General features: G+C 72.2%; 1 protein-coding gene across 1 annotated transcript; it reads right to left on the bottom strand.

The window, feature by feature from the left end:
* Positions 1 to 1,128: 1,128 nt before the first annotated feature.
* ARHGEF16 (Rho guanine nucleotide exchange factor 16) lies at positions 1,129 to 22,067 on the bottom strand. The gene is given in 16 exon segments (XM_036460883.2): positions 1,129 to 2,196; positions 3,725 to 3,826; positions 4,194 to 4,267; positions 4,832 to 4,944; positions 4,946 to 5,021; positions 6,081 to 6,232; positions 6,512 to 6,604; positions 6,808 to 6,882; positions 7,966 to 8,095; positions 8,182 to 8,334; positions 10,873 to 11,033; positions 11,506 to 11,562; positions 13,193 to 13,362; positions 14,360 to 14,405; positions 16,165 to 16,764; positions 21,987 to 22,067. Coding segments are annotated over 15 exon segments (2,124 nt in total). The 5' UTR covers positions 16,747 to 16,764; positions 21,987 to 22,067; the 3' UTR covers positions 1,129 to 2,056.
* Positions 22,068 to 23,833: the final 1,766 nt, after the last annotated feature.

Below are 23,833 nucleotides of genomic sequence, written 5' to 3'. Positions count from 1 at the left end.
CCAGCGGACTGGCCTGGCTGAGGGCCCGCCCGCTCCCGGGGGCACCGCGGGCCTGGTGGGGACCGGCCCGGGCGGCTGCAGGTGCTGGAGGGCGGGCCTGCCCTCCGGCGGGCTCTCTGGTGCTACGCCCGGAACTGCGGCCGGGAAGGTCGCGGCGTATTTATATGACGGTATTTATGGGCTCTGCGAGGTGCCTGGCTCCTGCCGCCCCCGGAGGCCCGGACTCAGGACTGCGGGGCGGGGGCCCGGGGCGCGGGCACCTTGTGAGACCGAGGAAGCTAAGAAAAAGCTGCTTCCCAGCCTGTGCGTGTGCTCTCTGTGCGGCTCCTAGCGGGGGGCCCGGGCGCTGTTCTCAGTGCTGAAGGAGAGTCTGAAATCGAATCTGACGTCCATAAACGCTGCAGCACAGCCCCAGGTCCCTGCTCCTGGCGGTCCCGAGGGTGCCTGGAGGACGGTGTGTGTACGCATGCCTGTGTGAACATGTGTGCATACATGTGCGCACGTGTGTGCAGGGGCCATGAGCCAGTCGCACTCTCCAAACAACCTAGTGAGAGAATCAGCAGCTGAGACCCCGCCCTGCGCAGTCACAGGAGCAGGAGGACGAGGGAGAGAGGGGGGGAGGCCAAGTAAACGGGGCGGGGACAGGCTGGGAAGAGGCGAAGGGCTTCCTTCTACACCCCCTGGGGGCTGTCCCCTCCGGGGAGGCGGGAAATGTCTGGGAAGAGGGAGGAAGCCTAAGGTAAGAGGTGACAAAGGACCCAGCCGGGCCCGGGCGGGCATTCCCTGGGAGGGCGCACCTGGTCACACGGACAGGGGACACGGCACACGCTGTGAGGCTGAGGCCGCAGAGCAGGAGTCAGTGTTTCCAGGAAAGCATCACGACACACACACACACACACACACACACACACACACACACACACGGGCGTGGGCACAGCGATGGCGGTGGAGCAGGTGGAAATCGGTCCCCCGGGGGCTTTCTCTCCAAAGCCCACGCCGCTGGGCAAAGGGACACGCACAGGGAGACCTCTGTGTACGCGCTCTCACGCTACACTGTGTGCCGATAGTCACGCCACATTCATGTACGCACACTCAGAACATTTCTCCGAAGACGAATAAAAAAACTCCAGCAAGACTGTCGATCGTTTGAATGTCAAGCGAGGAGAAATGTACAGAAAGGACATTAACGGCAGACCCACCAGGGCGTGATACTGAAGACGGAACATGGACAACCGTGTGCCGGGATCTTCGGGAACGGGGCATGGCTGTGTTTGGGGGAAACACGAAAGCCGTGGCACTGAGGCCCCCCCAGGCCGTGGCACTGAGGCCCCCCAGGCCGTGGCACTGAGGCCCCCCCAGGCCGTGGCACTGAGGCCCCCCAGGCCGTGGCACGGAGGCCCCACAGCCACTCCTCCGCTGACTGCCAGGCCGGCACTGAGGGCCGCGGCTGCCGCCCTCCCCAGGGGCTGGGAGGTGCAGGTTTTCGGGCGAGTGACCCAGCACAGGGCCCGCACGCGGGCCGCCCCCCTCCGGCACGGGGCTCCTGTGGCTGGCGCGGCCCAGCTGTGCGTGGGAACGGGTGTCACACCAGCTCTTCAGTGTCCCAGAGAGTGCAGTCACAGTGTGCGCCGGCCTACGGTCCCCACCCACCCTCCGGGGCAGCAGTCCGGGTGCGAGGTCTCTTGTGCACACAGGCACGAGGGGGCGGGAGGCGGGCAGCCACGCCAGCCCATTCTCAGGGTCCTTCCACGTCACGGTGGCACAGTTCTGAGTGCTCGGGGCAGGGATGGTGGCACAGTTCTGAGTGCTCGGGGCGGGAAGCCTGGTGGGAGCTGGGGGGGGGGGGGCGTGCAGAGGCCACGGCCGCTGGGCTCCTCCCGGGAACGGGCCAGGGTTGGGGCTGCGTGGCCCCATGAGCCGATCTGAAGCCACGGCTGCAGGCTCGGCCCCCGGGGAGGTCCAGGACGTAGGCTCCTGGGACGGGTCGCTGTGCCCGGGCCCGGCCCAGCGCTGGCGGGTGTGGTGCGGCGGAGCCCAGCGGGCGGGCTGGCAGGCGCTACACGTCCGTCTCCACGCGCAGCCGCTCCATCCGGCGCACGTTGCCCTCCACGGCCACGTGGCTGGTGATGCTCTGGATGAAGTCCTCCGGGAACCAGCCCGTCTCGCCGTCCCGCAGCCGCTCGCCGAAGAGCCAGCCTGGCCCAACACGGGCAGTGAGGGCGGGGCCTGGCACCCGAAGGGCCCGGAGCCCCCCGCCGCCTCCCCCGAGGGCCCACAGCCCCCCGCCGCCTCCCCCGAGGGCCCACAGCCCCCCGCCGCCTCCCCCGAGGGCCCACAGCCCCCCGCCGCCTCCCCCGAGGGCCCACAGCCCCCCGCCGCCTCCCCCGAGGGGCCCTCACAAGGTCTCGGGCCCCCACCAGCTCTGCCGGCCCCTGTGGGGGTCCCAGCAGCAGTGGAGCCCCAACTGAGGACACAGCTTCTGTCCTGCTCCTCGGGGGCGTCTTGGTCCCAGCCTGCCGTGAGCAGTGCCCTCTGCTGGGGGCCAGGGCTGCTGCCATGCCAGTGTGGCCAGACCCTCGCCAGCCCGCCCGCCCAGGGTCCAGCTTGCCTGCGCCTCCCCTTCCCTCCCTGCCACACTCCCCTCTGTATGCCCTCCCCCATCCTCACCGTTCCTCCTGCCCCCCCTTCCCTCCCTGCCACACTCCCCTCTGTATGCCCTACCCCATCCTCACCGTCCTCCTGCCCCCCTTCCCTCTCTGCACCACACTCCCCTCTGTGCGCCCTCCCCCTCCTCATTGTCCTCTTCTGCAGTCTGCCCTCCCTGCCACACTCCCCTCTGTGCACCCTCCCCCACCTCACTGTCCTCCTGCTGCAGTCTGCCCTCCCTGCCACACTCCCTTTTGTACGCCCTCCCCCATCCTCACTGTCCTGCTGCCCCCCTCTTCCCTCCCTGCCACACTCCCCGGCTCTGACGCCCTCCCCCTCCTCACCGTCCTCCTGCCCCCCCTTCCCTCCCTGCCACACTCCCCTCTATGCGCCCTCCCCCTCCTCACCGTCCTCTGCTGCCCCCTCTTCCCTCCCTGCCACACTCCCCTCTATGCGCCCTCCCCCTCCTCACCGTCCTCCTGCCCCTCTTCTGCAGTCTGCCCTCCCTGCCACACTCCCCTCTGTATGCCCTCCCCCGTCTTCACCGTCCTCCTGCTGCCCCCCTCTTCCCTCCCTGCCACACTCCCCTCTGTGCGCCCTCCCCCTCCTCACCGTCCTCCTGCTGCCCCCCTCTTCCCTCCCTGCCACACTCCCCGGCTCTGACGCCCTCCCCCTCCTCACCGTCCTCCTGCTGCCCCCCTCTTCCCTCCCTGCCACACTCCCCTCTATGCGCCCTCCCCCTCCTCACCGTCCTCCTGCTGCCCCCCTCTTCCCTCCCTGCCACACTCCCCTCTGTGCGCCCTCCCCCTCCTCACCGTCCTCCTGCCCCCCCTTCCCTCCCTGCCACACTCCCCTCTGTATGCCCTCCCCCTCCTCACCGTCCTCCTGCTGCCCCCCCCTTCCCTCCCTGCCACACTCCCCTCTGTGCGCCCTCCCCCTCCTCACCGTCCTCCTGCTGCCCCCCCTTCCCTCTCTGCCACACTCCCCGCTCTGGACACACCTCCCCTCCTCACCGTCCTCCTGCTGCCCCCCTTCCCTCCCTGCCACACTCCCCTCTGTGCGCCCTCCCCCTCCTCACCGTCCTCCTGCTGCAGGACCAGCACCACGTCGGCCTGCTGCAGCGAGAGCTCGTCCCCCTGCTTGGCGAAGTAGGCCTTGGTGACCTCCACCTGCGGCAGGTCTGCGGACAGAGGCCGGCGTGAGGGACCGTCCTCGGGGAGGGTGGGCCCTGACAGCCCAGGGCCCAGGTCTCTGGCCAGAGCCGGCCCTCCCGCAGCGGGACAGGCTGCTTTCAGGGTCCAGGGGCCCGCCCGCAGGGGCGCTCCCAGCTTCAGGGGGCGGGAGGAAGGGGTGTGTCCCCACCAGCTAGGGGCTCCAGGCACCACAAGGGGGAGGCCCCGAAGGCCCCCCAGGGTCAGGCTGCGGGGTGGACGGAGGGCCTGAGGAGAGTACCTCCCCCCTGCCCGCCCGCCCCCAGGCCTGGAGGAGGAGCTTCGGCCCGCTCGGGGGGCGGGGGGGGGCAGGGGTGTGTGTGTGCAAGCGCTCACCTCCCTTGTTGGCCAGGCCCAGCCACTGCTGCTCCCGGTGGGTCAGCGCCGTGATCCAGCGGGCACGGTCACTCCTGGGGGCCGAGCGTGAGGGTGCCGATGCTGACGCTGCCAGCCCCACCCCCACCCCAGTGTGGCGCAGACAGGATGGGGCAAGCGGCCTCCAATATGGTCTGCGCGCTGCCGCCCACCTGCCCGGGTCCGAGCCAGGGGCAGCAGCCGCCTCAGCATCCAGCCCCCCGCCTCCTCGCCGGGCCCTGCGCCCCAGCCTCCTATGAGCTGCTGTCTGACCGGAGCTCAGCTTCCCGCGGGAGGGGGAGCACACCAGGGGCGGGGGAGGACCGTCTGTGGGCTCCCTCAGCGCACTGAGTCCCCGCCCCCTCCAGCCCGCTGGCCTCCGCTGCTCCAGGCCACGGCCTCCTGCCCCAGGGCCTGCTGGAGGCTGGGCCCCAGGCATCCTCCCCTCCGGCCCCTGCCCCCTCTCCTGCCGTCCTCCCACCCCTCACCCCTCAGCTGCTCGTCCTGCGGCTGGGCTGCCCCCTCCCGGGAGGGTGAGCCTGCAGAGCAGCGTCAGGGCTGGGGCGGGGAATGCCGCCCTCACGGCCACACGGCCCTCCCCCAGGCAGCCCCGGGCTTACGCGGAGTCGGAGGACAGCAGGATGCGCTCCTGGCGGCCCTCGCTGTTGTGCAGCAGCGTCACCTGGAAGGGGTGCGGCACCGAGGAGCTGCGGTTGCCACCGCCGGCCGGGGGGGAGCTCCGTGGCCTCCAGCTTATGGACCTGGAGGTGGTCCACGTGGGCGTAGTCCTGGACCACGAAGCTGTCCTCGCTGTGGAGGGGGGGGCAGGGTCTGTGGCCACCGCCCACCGCCCACCAGGCCCCTCAGCGCCGGAGGGGGGGGAGCCGCTGGGAGGGCGCGCTCGCTGCCTCCCCCCACCCCGGCCTGGAGAACAGCAGCCACAGGGTGCTGGTGGCTGGGCGGGCAGGCCCAGGTCTGCAAGTGGAAGCCGGAGCCATGGCGCCCGGGTCCCCTGGGGGGGGGTGGCGCTGAGCACCCCTGGAGCTGCAATGGTTTTTGTGGAGGAGGCCCGGCCGCTGCCATGGACCGACCGGCTGGGCAGGGCCCTGTGTGCCCCCACTCTGAGGCCAGCTCCCCCTGCGTCCTCGTGGTCTCCAGCCCCCTCCTGGCCCTGAGGCTGCAGCCCGCCCACTTCCCACGGTGCACAGCCCACAGCTCACAGCCCACAGCCCACGGCCCACAGCCCACGGCCCACAGCCCACAGCCCACAGCCCACAGCTCACGGCCCACGGCCCACGGCCCACAGCCCACAGCCCACAGCTCACGGCCCACAGCCGATGGCTCACAGCCCACAGCCCACAGCCCACGGCCCACAGCCCACGGCCCACAGCCCATGGCTCACAGCCCACAGCCCACGGCCCACAGCCCACAGCCCACGGCCCACAGCCCACGGCCCACAGCCCACAGCCCACGGCCCACAGGCTCACAGCCCACAGCTCAACAGCCCACGGCCCACGGCTCACAGCCCACAGCCCACGGCCCACAGCCCCCCGGCCCACATGCCACAGCCACCGCCCACAGCTCACAGCCCACAGCTCAACAGCCCACAGCCCACGGCCCACGGCCCACAGCCCACAGCCCACGGCTCACAGCCCACAGCCCACGGCCCACAGCCCACGGCCCACAGCCCACAGCCCACAGCCCACAGCTCACAGCCCACAGCTCACAGCCCACGGCCCACGGCCCACAGCCCACAGCCCACGGCCCACAGCCCACGGCTCACAGCCCACAGCCCACGGCCCACAGCCCACGGCCCACGGCCCTCAGCCCACGGCCCATGGCGCAGACCGGCCTGCGGGAGGGGCCCACCTCTTCCTCTTGGTGACCACCAGCACATCGTTGAACAGGAACAGGTGGCACGTGGGCCGGCTGGCGAGTTTGCGGAACAGCCCGGTCTCCTCCACCACGAACAGCTCCCCGCGCTTCAGCAGCCAGCGGGAGGCCGAGATCAGCGGGAGGGACTGGGGACAGACAGACGTCAAGCCCGGGTCCCGGGCGGCCAGGCCGGCAGCTGCTGGTGGGGGCCGACCCCGGGGCTGCCAGGAGAGGCCTCCCGGCCGCCGGCGAAGGGCTATCCGGCCGGCCCTGAGCCGGCCGGGCTCGCTGTGCCTGCCGGGTGCCCCCTCGGCGCCCGGGGGGCCTCCTCGGTGGGGAGCAGTCGGGCTGGGACAGGCCAGGGCCAGCCGGGCGGCGGGCACGGCGGGCACAGCGGGCACAGCGGGCGTGCCTGGGCCGCCTACCTTGACCTTGCCGAAGTCCAGCTGCGTCTGCAGCGTGCACATCTGCTCCATGCGCTCCATCTTGTGGGCCCCCTCGTTGCACTGTTTCACCAGCTGCGGGGCGGGCGGGGCGGTGGGCGGGCTGCACCCCGCGGCCCAGCGCCGCCCCCTGGCTGTCCCTGTCCTGCCCTGCCAGAGCTACGCTCCCTCTGGCCCCGTCTCCCCACGGGCGCCACGGGGAGCCTGGGGTGGACGGTATCCAGACAGTGTCCCGCCGGACCCCAGGGCCTCTGCTCTCGGGGTGGGGTCCCCCTCACCTTGTTCATGGCTTTGAAGGCGCGGCTGGCCGCCTTGTACCTCTCGGGGTGGCCCTGGGTCTTGAGGCAGAGTGTCTGCAGGGAGACGGCAGGTGAGGGGGCACCAGGCACCTCCTGTCCCTGGCTCAGCGGTCTGCGTGGGGGAGGCCCCCTCCCAGCACCAGACTGGGTGGGGGCCAGGAGGCCGGGGCTCCTGGGGGGGACAGCGCCCACACGGCTCAGCCAGGCCAGGCGGTGGGGGCCCAGGACCCGTTCCTTTCCGTCCTGTAACCTTCGTCTAGCCAGGGGCCCAGAGCCTCTGTTCCTACTCTCCCAGAATGCCCGGGGATGTCCCCTCTGGCCTGGACAGGGGCCACCTAGCACAGGGCCACATGCTGCCTCAGGAGCATAGCCGGGCTCCTGCCACGTGTGTGTTCACATGTGCATACATGTGCATGCATGTGCCTTTCACCCTCACATGCCCCTCTGCCCCTTGAGCCAACATCTGAGACGCAAGCCACTCCAGGAGCCCTCTGAGCCCTCTCCGCACCGGGACAATGGGCTGGGGGGGTGCTCAGAGGAGGCACCAAGGCCCAGGACCGATGCTGGCAGGGGTCTGGGAGACCCCGGTAAGACCATCCACGCGCTGTCACGTCCAGCACAGGGCTGGGTCCCGGCAGAGACCGTTCTACGGTGACGAAGATGATGCCAGGACCACGTCGCCATGGCGACTAGAGAATTATCAAGCCCCTCGTCACTGTCACTCACAGGTGCCGGGTGGAGGAGGAGGTCCAGCGTGAGCCCGGACCCGGCGCCCCCCTTGGGGCCCGGCGCCCCTCCCCCCCGGCGCCCCTCCCCCCGGGGCCCGGCACCCCCCCCCCCCGGGGCCCGGCGCCCCCCCCCCGGGCCTGGCACCCCTCCCCCCGGCGCCCCCCCCCCCCCGGCCCGGCGCCCCCCCCCCTCCCCCCTGGCGCCCCCTCCCCCGGGCCCGGCGCCCCCGCCCCGCCCCCCCCGGCAACCCAGCCCCCACGGGCCCGGCAACCCCCACCCCGGGGCCCCGGCGACCCCGCCCCCCCGGGCGCCCGGCCGCCCCTCCCCCCGGGGCCCGGCACACCCCCCCGGGGCCCGGCGCCCCCTCCCCCCCGGCGCCCCCTCCCCCCCGGACCGGCCGGTGCTCACGTCGGTCAGCAGGGGCAGCCGGGTGACCCTCTGCATGGGGAGGATGAGGAAGGAGATCATGGGCAGCCCGCCGCACGCCGGCCGCCGCTCGATCTCCCGGAGGGCGTCCCGGAAGGCGGCGTTGCTGCTCCTGGGGAGCGGGCGGGGGGGGGGGGTCAGATCCGGACGCCGGGCTGGGGCGGGCCGCGCCCCGCAGCCGCAGCCCCCGCCGCTCACGTGAGCCTCTGCAGGGCGCGCTGCTGGTAGACTTCGTTGGAGCAGTAGGCCACGTAGGGGTGGAAGTGCCGCTCCGCGTGCTCCTCCAGGATGTCGCTGATGTCCTCCACGCACACCTGCGCCTTGTGCCGCCGCTCCAGGGCCTCGAAGAACCTGCTCCGGGCGAGGACCGGGCTGAGCCCACCGCACGTGTGAGCGCACATGCACACGCACGCACACACCTCCACACACAAGGCACATGTGCAAAACATGTACAGAAGACAGCACACATATACTACACACACACACACACACACACGAAACACACAAACACATGCATGTGCGCACACACGCACCCAGCTCAGCTCCGGGGCAGCATGGAATGACTGGGCACAGACCCTGGGCCAAAGCCAAGGCCACGCCCTCCGGCTCGGCGGGAGCTGTGGCCCCGGGACGCTGGCGGCCGGACCGAACTCCACCCGGATCCACTCCCGGGACGTGGTCAGAGGCCCAGACCTGCCTCCAGCCCAGCACCGCCCAGCTCAGAGCGCTGCCCGGGCAGACTCCCCGAGGTGACAGCCACACCAACCCTCCTGGGGGTCCCCGAGGCTCGGTGCACCTAGGCCTGGCAGGATGCCTGAGCCAACGTTGGGGGGGGAGGACTGGCCAGGCTCTGCCCCCACAGGCAGCCGCTGCCCTGGGCTGGGCCGACAGGTCACTGCTCCACAGGCTCTGCTGCAGCCTCCAGCAGGTGCCGGACCCCAGACCCCACACCTCCCCAGCCCACACCTCCCCAGGCCCACACCTCCCCGGCCCCACCTCCCCAGCCCACACCTCCCCAGCCCACACCTCCCCGGCCCACACCTCCCCGGCCCACACCTCCCCAGGCCCCACACCTCCCCAGCCCCACCTCCCCAGCCCACACCTCCCCGGCCCACACCTCCCCAGCCCACACCTCCCCGGCCCACACCTCCCCAGCCCACACCTCCCCAGGCCCCACCTCCCCGGCCCACACCTCCCCAGGCCCCACCTCCCCAGGCCTGGCCATGGCAGCCGAGGTCCCTCTCTGGGCCGGGCCAAGGCCACACCCGCGCAGCGTCTCTCTGTCCCTGAGCTGGGCCAGCCCGGAATAGCCCTGCGTGGAGATAAGATGCTGGCTGACCGCAGAGGGCAGAGGGCAGAGTCCCAGAGCTCAGACCCGCACGGCGACCTCCGGCGGCCTGCATCTCATCACCAAGTAACCAGCTGGGCCGCAGCCTCACTGCTCCCCCCGCGGGAGGGGGAGCTGGTACCCAGACAGGGAGGTGGGGCCAGTCAGCACCCCCAGGACTGCGGCCGGCTCCACCATGAGGAAACGGGCCCCCCACCCACCATGGGCCCCGGGAAGACGGGGCCGGCTCTGGCTGCCCTGGCGAGGCCAGTGAGGGGGGCAGGGAGGGGAATGGGCCTTGGCCCCGTCCCTCAGGCCCCTCACAGGCCCGGCCTGCCCCCACCACAGGGACCAGGGTCTCTTTCCGCGGGACGTTCTGAGGCTGACGGGCAGCCGGCAAATGGCAGTGTGTCCAGAAAGATGGCACACAGGCACAGGCAGGCGTGCTGGCCAGCAGCCCCTGCGGGCATTCTGGAAGGTTCTGAGAAGGGGCTGGGAGGTCTGAGATGGCCTGAGCCACTGACCAAAGCAGCCAATCCCTGGGGAAGCCGCATGAATGGCCACAGAGCATCCTTGGACTGTGCCCGCCATGGGAGTACATACACAACTGCTGCCCACATGTGCGCACACACACACACGGTGTGTTCACACACACACATGCAAACAGCTGCTATCCCACACATGTACACATATGCATGCACTCACACATGCACATATACCTGCTACAATACATGTGTACCCACTTGTACACATGTGCATGCATGCACACAACCCACACATGCAAACAGTTGCTACCTCACATATATGTATGCACTCATATACATGCACACATACCTGCTGCTGTGCGTGTGTACCCACACGTGCACATGTGCACGCACGCACACAGCCCCACACCAGCCTGCAGCGGCACACCCACCCCCTCCCCCACCTCCTGCCTTGCAACCAGAGCCGGGGCGGCACCAGACACCCGGAGGAACATGACCCGGTGCGAGGAGACGCCATCCCCCGCCCTGTGGGCGCCTCACGCCCGGCCAGGCAGCTCTGGGCCCGGGGCCCTGGTGGGCACGTGCCGTGCCTGTGGCTGGACAGAGCCATCGCCCAGGAGGTGCCCCCTCTGACCCTCAGGGGCGGGCAGGGTCCCAGGACACCCACCGTCTGCGCTCAGCGCTCCCGGGCCACTCTCCGGCCTCAGGGCCCAAGGGTTCTCCCTCTCCCAGTCCGAGGGGGGTGTGCTCCGGGCACGCGGTGGGTTGTGATGGGCGGATGGTGGGTTGTGGGGGGCGGGGGGGTGGGATGTGAAGGGCGGATGGTGGGTTGTGAGGGCGGGGGGTGGGATGTGATGGGCGGATGGTGGGCTGTGGGGGCGGGGGGTGGGATGTGATGGGCGGATGGTGGGCTGTGGGGGCGGGGGGTGGGATGTGAAGGGCGGATGGTGGGTTGTGAGGGCGGGGGGTGGGATGTGATGGGCGGATGGTGGGCTGTGGGGGCGGGGGGTGGGATGTGATGGGCGGATGGTGGGTGGTTGGGGGGCGGTGGGGTGTCGGAGCGGGGGTGCAGCTCACCGCTGGCTGGCGGCCTGCACGTCCAGGATGTTGGAGAAGAGGTGGTGGTGCTCCGTCTGTGTCATGGTGGCCCGCAGCTCCCGGCACTGCAGGAACTCGGCCACCAGGATGCCCAGGCTGTGCTGGTAGGAGAACTCGGACGTCAGGATCTCGAAGATGGCCTGGGGGTGGGGCGGAGAGCGGACTGGAGGAGCCGTGCCAGGGCAGCCTGGACACGCACACACACACGCACATGCACACTCACACACACACACATACACACACACACACACACACACACACACACACACACGGCTGCCCAGGGCGGTCTGAGCCGAGCGCTCAGGGCGGGGACGGGGGGGTGGGGGGATAGGTGACCAGCCCTGGTGGGATGAACACGCAGCCAGGGGGCCGGGAACCCGACTCCTAGGTCTGCCCCTGGCTCGGCCCAATAGGAGCTGTGACATACGCCAGGGGGAGCAGTCGCTGCCCCAGCGCTGCCCCACCCGCCAAGGGCATCAGCCATCGCCCTGGTGTCTGGCCCAGGAGGTGGTGGGGGGCGGGGGGCCAGCAGGCAGGCAATGTCACCATGGCCGCTGTCCCCCTTCCCGCACGGTGAGGCTGGGACACAGGGCTGCCCACCGAGCTGCTCACCTCCTGCCTCTTGCGCTCCTCAGCCGGCAGCGTGTCCAGGACGCCCGACTCCACCACCTGCGGGCACAGGCCTGGGTCAGGGGCCACGTGTCCCCAGTCCTCCCTGCCGGCCGGGGCCGCCGTGGACGCCAGAGGGGCTGGAGTGGGCGGAGCCGGGCTGGCCGGGAGCCCTCTCCCAGGCTCAGCGCTGTGGGCCCGCCTTTGGGCGGGAGGGGCCATCCCTGCCTGGTCCCGTCACCTGCTCTCTCCTCTCCAGGGACACAGCCCTGGGTGGGCCCTGCACCCTCAGGGAGCTGGGGCGCGAGGGAGGAGGAGCGGAGTCCGGAGAGAAAGGCTGAAGGCACACAGCAGGAGGGGTGCAGAGGGCGGGGCCGCCTGGGAAAGCTGGGGTCTGCGCCCAGTGTCAGCGCCCGGACAGGAGAGGGGGTGACACTGCTCCAGCGGGCGCCCTACTCGGCTCCCTGCCTGTCAGGGCCGGGCCTCCAGGCTGCCCTGGCGGAGTGTGGCTCTCAGCCATGCGTGCCCGTCGGGACAGGCTGGGCTGTGCCTCTGCCTGAGGGCACCCCTCTGTAGGACCCAGTGCCACCCATTCCTGCTCCTCCCTCCAGGCTGGGCACAGGCCGTGTCCTAGGTCTATGGGGGGTACAGGAGGATGGGGGGGCAAGCCCCATGCCTGTTCCTCTAGCCCAGACCCAGCGCAGGGGGTGGGGTCAGAAACCCCGTCGTGCATGGAGGCTGCAGCGTCCTGAAGGCCACGGGCCCCAGGGCCACGGGCCTGGCCCCTGGCACGCAGCTGGCACCGGCAGGTGGGCACGCATTTCCCACTCCCCATCCGCCTACCCTCACCCCAGCCTGCGCCTCCCGGCCGGGGTCCTGCAGTCTCAGCTCTCACCCCCTCCGGGTGCCCGCCAGGAGCCCGAGAACCGCAGACAGGAGACACCGCGTGCCCGCCCCACTGCCTGCCGCGCCCACCGCGGCTGCCCAGCTCCCACCGGGACCCCGGGGACGGTCAGGAGTCTGCCCATGGCCGCCTGGGCCTCGGGGTGACAGCACGTGCTCTGAGCCGGCCCCTCCTGTGGTCTCATCGAGTCCCCATCCCTGCAGGCGGCGTGAGGCTGGCTCGGCCGTGGCACGGGCTCTGTGGGAGCCGAGGCCTGGCCTCGCCCCATCCCCTCCTGCCTCCTCAGGGGGCCCCCTGGCACTTTCCCGGGGCAGGGCCCTGCGGGAGGGGTCCCTGGTCCCCATGGCTCCCCGGAGGCCGGGCTGGCAGGAAGCAGAGCACGGGCTCAGCTGGGACGCCCATCACACCCTGACGGCATCTGCCCTGGCCCCTCTGAGACCGGGGTGCAGGGCAGGGCGGGCTGCTCAGGACACGGGCGAGCTCTCCTGTGGCTGCAGGGGGGTGGGCGCTGACTGCCCACGGGCGGGGGGGGAGCTGGCTCCAGGTGACCGGGGAGGGGGGGGCCTACCCCGGGGAGCTGGCTCCAGGTGACTGAGGTTGGGGGGGGCCTACCTCGGGGAGCTGGCTCCAGGTGACTAAGGTGGGGGGGGCCTACCCCGGGGAGCTGGCTCCAGGTGACCGGGGTGGGGGCGGCCTACCTCGGGGAGCTGGCTCCAGGTGACTGAGGTTGGGGGGGGCCTACCCCAGGGAGCTGGCTCCAGGTGACTGAGGTTGGGGGGGGCCTACCTCGGGGAGCTGGCTCCAGGTGACCTGGGGGGCCCGGAAGCTCTTGACCACGATGGGGGCGCCCACCGTCCGCGCCTGCTCGGGGCTGCCTGGCTCGTCCAGCAGGTCGTCGTCGGACTCCTGGCTGGTGGTCAGGCCCCGCTCCCGGATCTCCTGGTAGAACCGGGGGTCTGGGGGAAGGGGGCACGTCATGCGGGGGCCTGGGGGCCGGGAGTGGGCCTGGTCCCCCCCGAACCCACAGGCCGAGGCCCGGGGAGCCCTGGAGAACATCGGCGCCCCTGGAGCAGGCCCCCCGGGCCGCTGGCGGGCAGGCAGGGTGGCACCCAGTGGGTGCAGAATGTGGCACCTTCAGACCAGGAGCTGACAAGTCAGAGCCCACGGGGTGGGGGGTGGGGCTGCAGAGGCCTGGGGGGGGGGGCTGGCCCAGAGCCCTCAGACCAGGGCTGCGTCCCGCTCCCACACTGCAGGCCCGGAACGGCCAGGTCCCCCACTCAGGGCCCCGAGGGCCCCCCAAACCCCTCCACGCCTCCCCTCCACGCCTCCCCGGGGCCTGGGCAGGAGCCGGGTCCTCACACCCCCACCCTGGCCTGTTTCGTCCACAGAGGTCGAGGCTGGCAGGGAGGGTGGACCCCCCCTGTCTGGGCCCGTGTCCTCAGAAGCCCAGCCTGGCACCCAGGCCCGAACCCTTCCTGGTCTCGCTGGACCCCCCATGCCCAGCGGGTGCTCCATCCTGGCTGGGCAGGCACTTCCCCTGTTGGCACCCACCGCTGCAGGCTGATGGCGCAGCTGCCGCCCATGCCCTCCGAGCTCCCCCACGGGGCCCCCGTGTCTGAGGCGACCCCAACAGAGCCCAGCAGGTGTGCCCTCCCCCTGGCACCTTGGTCCCCCGTGTGGCTACCACAGCCCCCTCACACACACACACACATACACACACACATACACACACGGTGGGCCATTGTCGCCTGGGGTGTGTGTGTGGGGGGCTGTCTGTCTCCTGCCCCCCGGATGGCGCAGCAGGGAAACTTCTAGGCCTTTCTAGACCCATCGGTGCTACATGGCCAGGCGGCCACTAGGACCTCTGGTCCCGGAGGAACCCTGCAGACCCCTCCCCGTCCCCCGGCGAGACCACAGGGTCCGGCCCAGCCCCCGCAGCCCCCGGCCACTCACCGTCCTTAAAGGAGCCTTTGTGCGCGCGCTTCCGCCCCAGCGTCCTCTGTGCAAACAAGACAGAAACACCGGTCAGCGGGGAGGGGGCAGGTGTGGCCCAGAGCGGCCCCTCCCCTCGGGCTCAGACCACTCAGCTCTGTGCTCTGCGGAGCACACAGGAGCCACCCCATAGTGCTCTGCGGAGGCGGGCCGCCGAGAGGAGGTCAGGGCAGGTGACTAAAGTCTGGGCAGGTCCAGGAGGGCTGCCTGGAGGTGGAGGCAGGATTGGATCCGTTAAGAGGGGTGCTCAGGAAAGTGGGGTGTTGCCACTCGGGGAAGCCCGAGGCAGGAACGGCGTGGGTAGGAGAAGGCCGAGAGGGACCCTCGGAGGGCGTGGAGGCCGCACGCAGGACCCCTCGGGCGGGTGGCCTGAGGCGGCAGGAAGAGGCAGGCCGGGCAGCGGAGGCAGGGCTGCGAGGGGAGCGGGCACAACCCCCCGGCCCACCAGCTGCTGCTCAGAGCTGCCTTCCTGGCGGGATGCATGTCCCCTGCCTCACAGGTGCCGGCTGGTTCTCCTGACGAGTCGGGGCCTGAACCTCCCGAGCTTGTCTGGGATGTGTGGCGCTGCCAGTGCACCTGGGCCTGCGCCCCCTCCCCCCGCCCACCCTGCATTGTCCCCCAGCGCCCTCTCCCCTCCCGCCTCCAGGTCTGGCACAGGCTGCTGCCTCGGCCCCTCCTCCACCCGGCCCCGCCCTTCGCCCGCCCGTGCCTTGCTCTAACCTCCCCTTCCGAGCCCCAGGCCCTGTGCTCCGGGGAGTCCCTGCCCTGGGCTCCCCCGGGTCCCTGAGCATGCCCGCTGTGCGGGAGCACTCCTGGGCCTGACCGAGCACTCCTGGGCCCCCCGCCCCCTGCACAGAGCCTGTGACAACAGAAGGAGCCATGGCCCCGCAGGCCTGGCTCTGACGGTGGAGGCTGAGGCTGAGGCAAGGCCCAGGGCCCGTCTCCTCAGGGAGGCCCGGCGCTGGGCAGCGTCCGCCCCCCCAGGCCGGCATCTTTAAACCCAGGACAGTGGCTGTGGCCTCCTCTCCTGGCCCATCTGCACCCCGGGGTCTGTCTGCACCCGGGGCCTGTCTGCACCCGGGGCCTGTCTGCACCCCGGGGCCTGTCTGCACCCGGGGCCTGTCTGCACCCGGGGCCTGTCTCCCCACAGCCTGGGCAGGAGCCCTAAGCTGGGAGGCCGTCGGAGGGCAGCCCTGGGCACAGAGGTCCCGGGTGAGGTGCCGTTTGGCTGCCCCGGGCCTGCCCTGGGCTCCCCAGCCGGCAGAGGCCAGGTGGATGCGGGCAGGAGGGGGCTGTGTGTGCCCAGGGCGGCAGACTGCTCCTGAGCGGAGGCAGCCGGAGCTCCCACCCTTGAGTCCTCGACGGGAGCCCCCGGCACTGCGCCCAGGCCAGCGGCTGCAACGCCACCCCTGAGCCCCCCTGAGCCCGGCCCGTGAGCCGGCCGGCTCCCCTGGGGCTGGTCCCGCCCAAGGCTGCCCTGCTGTGTCCGAGAGCCACTCACACTACAGGGCCCTGGGCAACAGCTTGGGCCTGTCTGAGCCTCAGCTGCCTCATCTGTAAAATGGTTTTTTTGTGCCTCAGCCCCCGGCACTGAGCCCCAGCTCACAGCCGGCTCTGGGCTCAGGGAATGGCGGTCAGGAGCCTGCACGTGGCAGGTGCTCAGAAGCGGCAGCTGGGAGGGTGATGCCATGGCTGCCCCTGCCCCCGGCCCCACAGCTCCCGGGGCCCGAGGCACAACCCCCCGCCTTGTCCAGGCGCGGGCCCACCTTGTGTCTGGGTGAGGGCCGGGCGGGTGGCGGGGCCTCCTCGGCCAGTGCGTGGAGCTTGGGGCTGAGCTGCACGGGGGCCGCCTCGCCGCCCAGCGCCCCCAGGCCCTTCATGGCCGCGCGGTAGGACTGGCTGCGCAGGTTCCGGGACAGCGCCCCCCCGGGGCCCGCGTCCACGTCCATGTCGTCCAGGGAGAAGCTGGGGGCGGCCAGGAGCCGGGGCTCCCGCCGGGCGGCCTCCTTGCTGAGCACGGCCGCGCCGAAGCTCTGGTGGCGCGCGGGGGCCCGGGCCTTGCTGGCCACGGCCAGGCTGCGCGGGATGAGCTGCGCGGTGCCCAGCTTGAGGGCCGCGGGGCTCTGCGTGCTCAGCACCACGGGGCGCGGCTCCCGGGCCTCCGGGGACGAGGCCGGGGCCCCCGGGGAGTCCGGCTGGAAGACGGCGTTGCTCCGGCCCTGCAGGGGGCTCCGGACCAGCGGGAGCCGCGGCTCGGGGTTCCCCTGGGCGTCCAGCCGCAGCTCCGAGTGGAAGCGGCCTTCCAGCAGCTGCTCCTCCAGCGAGCCGTCCGAGCGCCGCTGGGCCATGGCGGCAGCCGCGGGGTCCTGCAGGGACAGGCACGGGTCAGCGGGGTCAGGCACGGTCAGCGGGGTCAGGCACGGGTCAGCGGGGTCAGGCACGGGTCAGCGGGGTCAGACACGGGTCAGCGGGGTCAGACACGGGTCAGCGGGGACAGACACGGGTCAGCGGGGTCAGGCACGGGTCAGCGGGGACAGGCACGGGCCAGCGGGGCCAGGCACGGGTCAGCGGGGAGAGGCACGGGTCAGCGGGGTCAGACACGGGTCAGCGGGGACAGGCACGGGTCAGCGGGGTCAGACACGGGTCAGCGGGGTCAGGCACGGTCAGCGGGGTCAGGCACGGTCAGCGGGGTCAGACACGGTCAGCGGGGTCAGACACGGGTCAGCGGGGTCAGGCATGGGTCAGCGGGGTCAGGCACGGGTCAGCGGGGTCAGACACGGGTCAGCGGGGTCAGGCACGGGTCAGCGGGGACAGACACGGGTCAGCGGGGTCAGACACGGGTCAGCGGGGTCAGGCACGGGTCAGCGGGGTCAGGCACGGTCAGCGGGGTCAGGCACAGTCAGCTGCGGGCACGGACACAGCTGCCGGGACTGCCGGGCACCGCATACGGCAGTGAGGGGCCGGGGCCGGGCAGGGAGGGCCCCTGCACCTCGGCCTGCGGGACCCAGATGGGAGCAGCCGGCAGCTGAGGCCGCCCTGCGAGGCCGTCATGCTTCCTCGGACAAACCTGAGCCGGGGTGCAGTGCGGCAGCGCGGGCAGCGGGGTCCTGGGCCCCGGGCCTGGGATGGGACCTGCCGGGCGGCCTGTGGACACCACTCCCACCGGGCAGGTGCCAGCCCGCGCCCACCTCACCCCCCTGCCCAACGTGGGGTCTGCGAGCTCCCGGGAACTCCAGTTTGGCCCAGGGACCCTCCCTGCGGGGCGGGCAGAGCCGGGCACCGGGCGACCTAGCCCGCAGCACAGCTGACGCTCTGTGGCACCGGACGGGCTCTCCGCTAACACCCGGGAGGAGGCGGGCGTGCCTCCCGGGCCCAGAGCCGGCCGCCCCCGCGCGGCGGCCGCCCCCGCATTCCTGGGGACAGCCTGAGTCAGCCGGAAGAGGAAGGCGGCCACTGCCTCCCCCGCGCCCGCTGGTGACGTGGCTGCTCCCCGCCCGGCCAGAACGGCTCTGGGGAGCCTGCCCCCGAGCTGATGGGCGCGAGGCAGCCGGCGCCCGAGGGCGAGGCCTCCGGCTCTGAGGCGGCAGCGCCTGTGCCCGATGCCCACACGCCCGTCCCTTCGCCTCTGGTTCTGAGGGCGGCAGCGCCCGTGCCCGATGCCCACACGCCTGTCCTGTCGCCTCCCCTCCCTCCTCCTGCCGCCCGCCCTGCCGCTCTCCCTCCTGAGCCGGCCGGGCCCACGGCCTCTCCCAGCCGAGGGCAAAGTCTGCTCCGGGGAAGTGCCCGGATGGAACCAGTCGGCCGAGCCACGGCAGGGTGTGGCCTAGGTGCCCAGCCAGGCGGCACCCCCCGGCCCGGGAGAGGCAGGAGCTCCAGGCTGTGCCCCTCCTGCTGCTTAGCTTGTCCCAGAGCGACCCGGCACCGGCGCCATCCAAACAGCACCCAGAGGCGTGCCACCCGACAGGCCGCCCCCGCAGCGCCCCCGCAGGCGGCCACGCTGGGCTGCTGCGTCCCCCGTTCTTCACTGAGGCGCAGCCGCCCGCAGCGATACCCGAGCGTCTGTGTGCGGCGGAGTGGACGGCCCAGCTCCTCTCCGACAAGCACCCCCTCTTGTCCCGCAGCCGCTCCCCCTCCCCAAGGGGCCTGCCCGCCCTGATCACACGTCCACCCGTCGCCCGGCTCCTCTCCAGGCCCCACTGCTCCGGGCTGGCCTGGGCCGTCTGATCCTCCTCCCCTGTGGCCCCTCACCGTGCCCGCTGTCCCTCCATTGCTGCGCCGAAGGGAGGCCCTGTGCGGGCTGCGCGTGCACACAGGGGAGCACACAGGGGGGCACACACTGCTGACCTCCCTGACCTCTCCCTGACCCTGAGGTGTCCCTACCCAGCAGCCTCTCCTGCGTGGGACCTAGAGGCCCTCCCCTCAGTGTCCTCCCTGGTGCTGGCATGGCGTCCGGGAGCACCGGCCCTTCAGCTGCCCTCGGGGCAAATGCCAGCCGGGCCGTCCGGGCAGCAGCTGCTGAGAGCCAGCCGCCACCAGGGGGTCCACTCCCGCGAGGCGGCGGAGGCTCAGAGGCCGGGCAGTGAGGCCGGGCAGCTTCCCCAGAGTGCGTGCCCTCAGGGAGCAGGACAGCCTCCCGGGCACGGCCCCGCCGGGCACAGCCCCCGCCGGGCACAGGCCCAAACCCCGGTGAGCCCAGCTCCACGGGCACAGGCCGCCGTCCTGCTCTCCCAGCAGCTGTGCCGGGAGCTCGCCCTGCGGGCGCCCTCGGTGCGTCAGGGGCTCCGTGTGGGCGACCTCCTGCCGTCTGCTCAGGGCCGGCCGGGAGGGTCCCCCATGGCTGAGCCCCTCGCCATCCTGCCCTGCCCCCTACCCTCACCCCCACCCCCTCCTGGCAGTCCGGCCCCTCTGGCTCCCTGGACAGATGGGCCCGGGACCCCAGCAGGCCCAGCCGCCCCTCTCCCCTGAGAGGCACACTTCCTGGCCGGGCCCGAGGCTCTGGTCGCACCTGCTCTCGCAGCCGCCAGCACCCAAGTCACACCGCAGTGGGACCTGCCACCCCTGGATGCGGGCACCGTGCGGCCTCCATCCTGGGGACAGCCGTCCCCTCTGCCGACCCCCAGGTCCTGGTGAGGCCCGGGCTCCCCGGCACCGTCCGCCGCCCCAGACCTGCGCTCACGCACAGCAGCCACCACGACGGCCTTGTGCGCCGTAACTGCCCGCCACGCCGGAGACGCGGGGCCCGGGGCGGCCACGGCTCTGTAAGCCACGCAGCTGGCGCAGACACTTCCACGTGCAGGGCGGCCACGGCCACAGCCAGGCCTGGCCCCTGGCCGCACGGAGGGGGAGGCAGGGCAGGTGCTGCTGAGGGGCCACAGGCACAGGGCGCCCCCCGCAGGGCGATCTGGAACCAGTGTCCTCAGCGCCGAGGCCGGGACAGAGCGGGGACTCACCCTCACGGAGGGGCTGGGGAGGCCCACCCCCCACGCCCAGCCGGGACCCGCCTCCGGCCGCCTCCTCCGTGACACCTGCAGGCCCAGCATCGTCCCTGACCGCCCGCTGTCCTGCTCACCGCAGCGCCGCCCCCAGGCCCCCTGTCCCTGCCCCCGCCCCAGGCTCCCACCCTGGAGCCAGGCGCCCCGCCCCGGCTCCCGCCTCCGCCCGCTGGCACACACCGCGTCTCCCCATGGCCCGGGCTCAGTGGGAGCCGGACAGGCGACCAGGGCGTCCTCCAAATGCCTCCTCCCGTCCTCGGCCCCTCCCCTCCCCTCCGGGAGCCGGTCTGGTCCTGCTGGGACGGGCGAGGGGACCAGGCACAGAGGGAACATGGCCTGGGGGTCAGGCGGCCGGGCAGCAGAGCTGGCGGGGAGCAGGCTGTCCAGACGTCCTGGCCCCATGGAGGCCCGGCAGGCGCGTGGGGCGCTCGCCGGGGGTGAGGGCGCCCTGACAGGCGGCGGGGCGAGCACACGGCCGCCACGGGCCGCCACGGGCCACCACGGACCGCCACGGGCAGCGGACATCCGTGTGGAAACCAAGTCCCGGGACCCAGACGCTTGGTGAGCAGCTGAGCCCGTCGGTCCCACACGTGGACGGCTGTCCTGGGCAGCGACCGTGGACCCACCCCGGGCTGCCTCCCTCCCTGCCTCCATTTCCCCCCGGGGTCAGAGGTCATGACCCCGGGAACCAGGCCACTGGGCTGGGGGCTCGCTTTTGTCCCCGTGACTTAAGACCCTCCCCTTCCAGGGAGCCCCTGACACCCCCAGCTCCCACCCTCCCTCCGCCAGGCCTCGGGGCCGGGGGCCTGCCTTCGGCCCTGGCCCTGCCCCGGCAGTGCCCGCTGGGGCCCGTCCCCCCTGGGCCACGGGCACGGGGGGAGGGCAGCGCGCGGACCAGGCGGCCAGAGCAGAGGCCCGGGCTGCACCCCGGCCTTGGTCCCCAGGAGCCGGCTCAGAACGCGGGTCCCCGCCGAGCGCCAGGCCGCCATGTGCCGGGTGCCCCATGTGCCGGGTCTGCAGCCAGGACCGCAGGTGCCACCCGGGGCCTTGAAAGGCCCCCTGCCGCTTGCCCCAGGACGGAGGGCAAAGCACGGCCACTCACTCAGCCCCGCCCCCGTGCCTGCCCCACGCCCGCCTGGTGCCCGGTGCTGGGCTGAGAGCCACCCCAGCCTCAGAGACGCTGCCCACCCCACTCAGGTGTCAGAGCTGCCCCGGCCCCGCCCATCTCGGCCCCCGGCTTCCGGGCGGGGGTGGGTCTGCATTCCTGGGACCAAGCGGGTGTGGGCAGCAGCTTCTGTCCCTGAGGGCCCTTCGGTCCCTCCTCACCACTCACAGGCCGGGGCTTCCTCCCTACAGCCGCCCCTGAGGTCCGGGGGCTGCGAGAGCTCCCCACCTGGGCCAGGAGTGCCCAGCCGGCCAGAGCCAGCGCGGGCTCAGCACTGGGCCCCGCCTCCTCCCGCACCGGCACCAGGGCACCAGCGGGACGCCCCGCGGAGGGCCGGCCCAGAGCTCCGAGGGCCCCACGGGGTTAGCTGGGAGGGTGGGGGAAATGGAGGGGACGAACGGCGCCCCAGGGCTCCTGCCTCCCCCCTGCCTTTCCCCCCCCCCACTTTGCTCCCCTGTCCACCCCGCCCCCACTCCCCTGTCCCCCAGCTCCCCTGTCCCCCAGCTCCCCTGTCCCCCCAGCTCCCCTGTCCCCCAGCTCCCCTGTCCCCCCGGCTCCCCTGTCCACACCCCTCCCCGCTCCCCTGTCCACCCCCCCCCCCGCTCCCCTGTCCCCCCGCTCCCCTGTCCCCCCGCTCCCCTGTCCCCCCGCTCCCCTGTCCCCCCGCTCCCCTGTCCCCCGGCTCCCCTGTCCCCCCGGCTCCCCTGTCCACACCCCCCCCTCCCCTGTCCCCCCGCTCCCCTGTCCACACCCCTCCCTGCTCCCCTGTCCACCCCCCCCCGCTCCCCTGTCCCCCCGGCTCCCCTGTCCACACCCCCCCCTCCCCTGTCCCCCGGCTCCTCTGTCCCCCGGCTCCTCTGTCCCCCGGCTCCTCTGTCCCCCGGCTCTCCTGTCCTCCCCCCAGCCCCCTGCTCACCTGTCCGGGGCTCACCTGCCCGCGGGGTGGAGGCACAGCGACCAGGGGCGGCGGGGCCGGTGCAGCCCGCAGGCTCCGGGCCGGCTCTTCCCGCTCCGCCCGCGGCCTCCTGCGCGGCCCGCCCCGCCCTCCCACTTCCTGTGCGGCGGGAGGCGGAGGCGGAGGCGGAGGCGCCGGGCAGGTGCGCGCAGGTGGGCCCGGAGCCCGCAGGAGGGACGGGGCGGCACCTGGGCGAGCGCTGGTGTCACCACAGACCCGGCCGCCCGTTACCGGGACCCGCGGCCCCGAGGCCTCAGGGTCAGGGCGCCTCCGGGTCAGGCCGGAGTCCACCGGCGCCCCGCCCTCCGCCCCGCCACCTAAACAGCCCTCCTCTCCCAGGCCTGGCGCCCGGCTCCCCGCTCCCGGCTCCCAGCTCCCTGCTCCCCGGCTCCTGGCTCCCCGGCTCCCGGCCCCCGGCCCCCTGCCCCCGGCTCCCAGCTCCCGCCTCCCGGCCCCCTGCCCCCGGCCCCCTCCTCCCGGCCCCCTCCTCCAGGAAGCCCAGAAGCCACCCGCCCGCCCGGAGGACCTGACCTTGGCCGGACCCGCTGCGCCCGAAAGCGCGCCCCCTGCTGGACTCCTGGAGGAGGGCGGGTGCGGGCAGGCGCCCAGAGCACCGAGCCCAGGGCTGTGGTCGGGGGTCCCCTCGCCCCCTTTTACACTGAGGATTCGTCACCTGGACCCCCAGCCCGGCCTCCCCAGGACTTGTCCAGGGGGTGCTCTGCACAGAGCCTCTGACGGCCCACAGCTGGGGGTCCAGGCAAAGGGGTGGCTGATCACACTGGGTGGGAGGAGTCCCGGGCAGGGCGAAGCGCTGTCCGGCCTCTGCTCGAACCCTTCCAGGACGGGATTCCTGTGCCCCCTGTCCCCGGCTCCCCTGTCCCCCGGCTCCCCTGTCCCCCAGCTCCCCTGAGTCGGTCTCGATAGGAAGTGGGGTTCAGTGAGTTCTCCTGTCACCTCACAATGTGTCAAAGTCCCCTCAAAATGTGGGCATGGGAACAGAGCCCAGGACCACCCAGACAAGAGGAGGGGGACACTCACCTCCTGCCATGTGAACACCATACCTCTGTTAATACAGCCTCCTGCTGCTGCCCTGCGTGTCCATCTCAGCACAGAGCTCTGGTGCATACAGCTGGCGCTCAGCAAGTGCCCGGTCACTCACTGGCCTGACCTGAGATCCTGGACCGAGCCCCTGAGGTGCTGGGTGTCCCAGTCCCCCCCCCCCCGGCCTGTCTCCAGGTCCCCTTTCCAGGAGAGGCCCATGTGGTTCCACCTGAACCCCACCCAGCTGTGCAATGGGGTGGGCTTCCGGATGGCACGGCCTGTGCTGGGCCCCAGCCTGTGTGGAGGGCGGGCGCAGGCCACGCCAGTCCGCGGGCAGCCTCGCCGGGTGCAGCCCCACCCTCTCCTGGCGCTGCCTCCCCGCTGGCCAGCCTGGGGAGCTGGCCGCTCTGTGCCAGCTGCCGGGGAGTCAGGCCGTGCGGCTCAGGCTGGCCGGCCTCAGGGCGGCCTCATTGCCCTCAGTCCCACCTGCGTGTGTGTGCATGTGTGCGGCTGAGGGCTGGCACCTGCGTGTGCGTGTGCGTGTGTGTGTGTGTGTGTGTGTGTGTGCAGCTGAGGTCTGGCACCTGCGTGTGTGCGTGTGTGTGTGCGTGTGTGTGTGTGCGGCTGAGGGCTGGCACCTGTGTGTGTGTGTGTGTGTGTGTGCGCGGCTGAGGGCTGGCACCTGCGTGTGCGTGTGCGTGTGTGTGTGTGTGTGTGTGTGCGGCTGAGGGCTGGCACATGCGTGTGCATGTGCGTGTGTGTGTGTGTGTGTGCAGCTGAGG

This window comes from Pipistrellus kuhlii, unplaced genomic scaffold (genome assembly GCF_014108245.1).
Source record: "Pipistrellus kuhlii isolate mPipKuh1 unplaced genomic scaffold, mPipKuh1.p scaffold_m20_p_34, whole genome shotgun sequence".
In the NCBI taxonomy this organism is placed as follows: Eukaryota; Metazoa; Chordata; class Mammalia; order Chiroptera; family Vespertilionidae; genus Pipistrellus; species Pipistrellus kuhlii.
The sequence above is the reverse complement of the archived record's forward strand: the minus strand, read 5'-3'. Positions and strand labels throughout refer to the sequence as shown.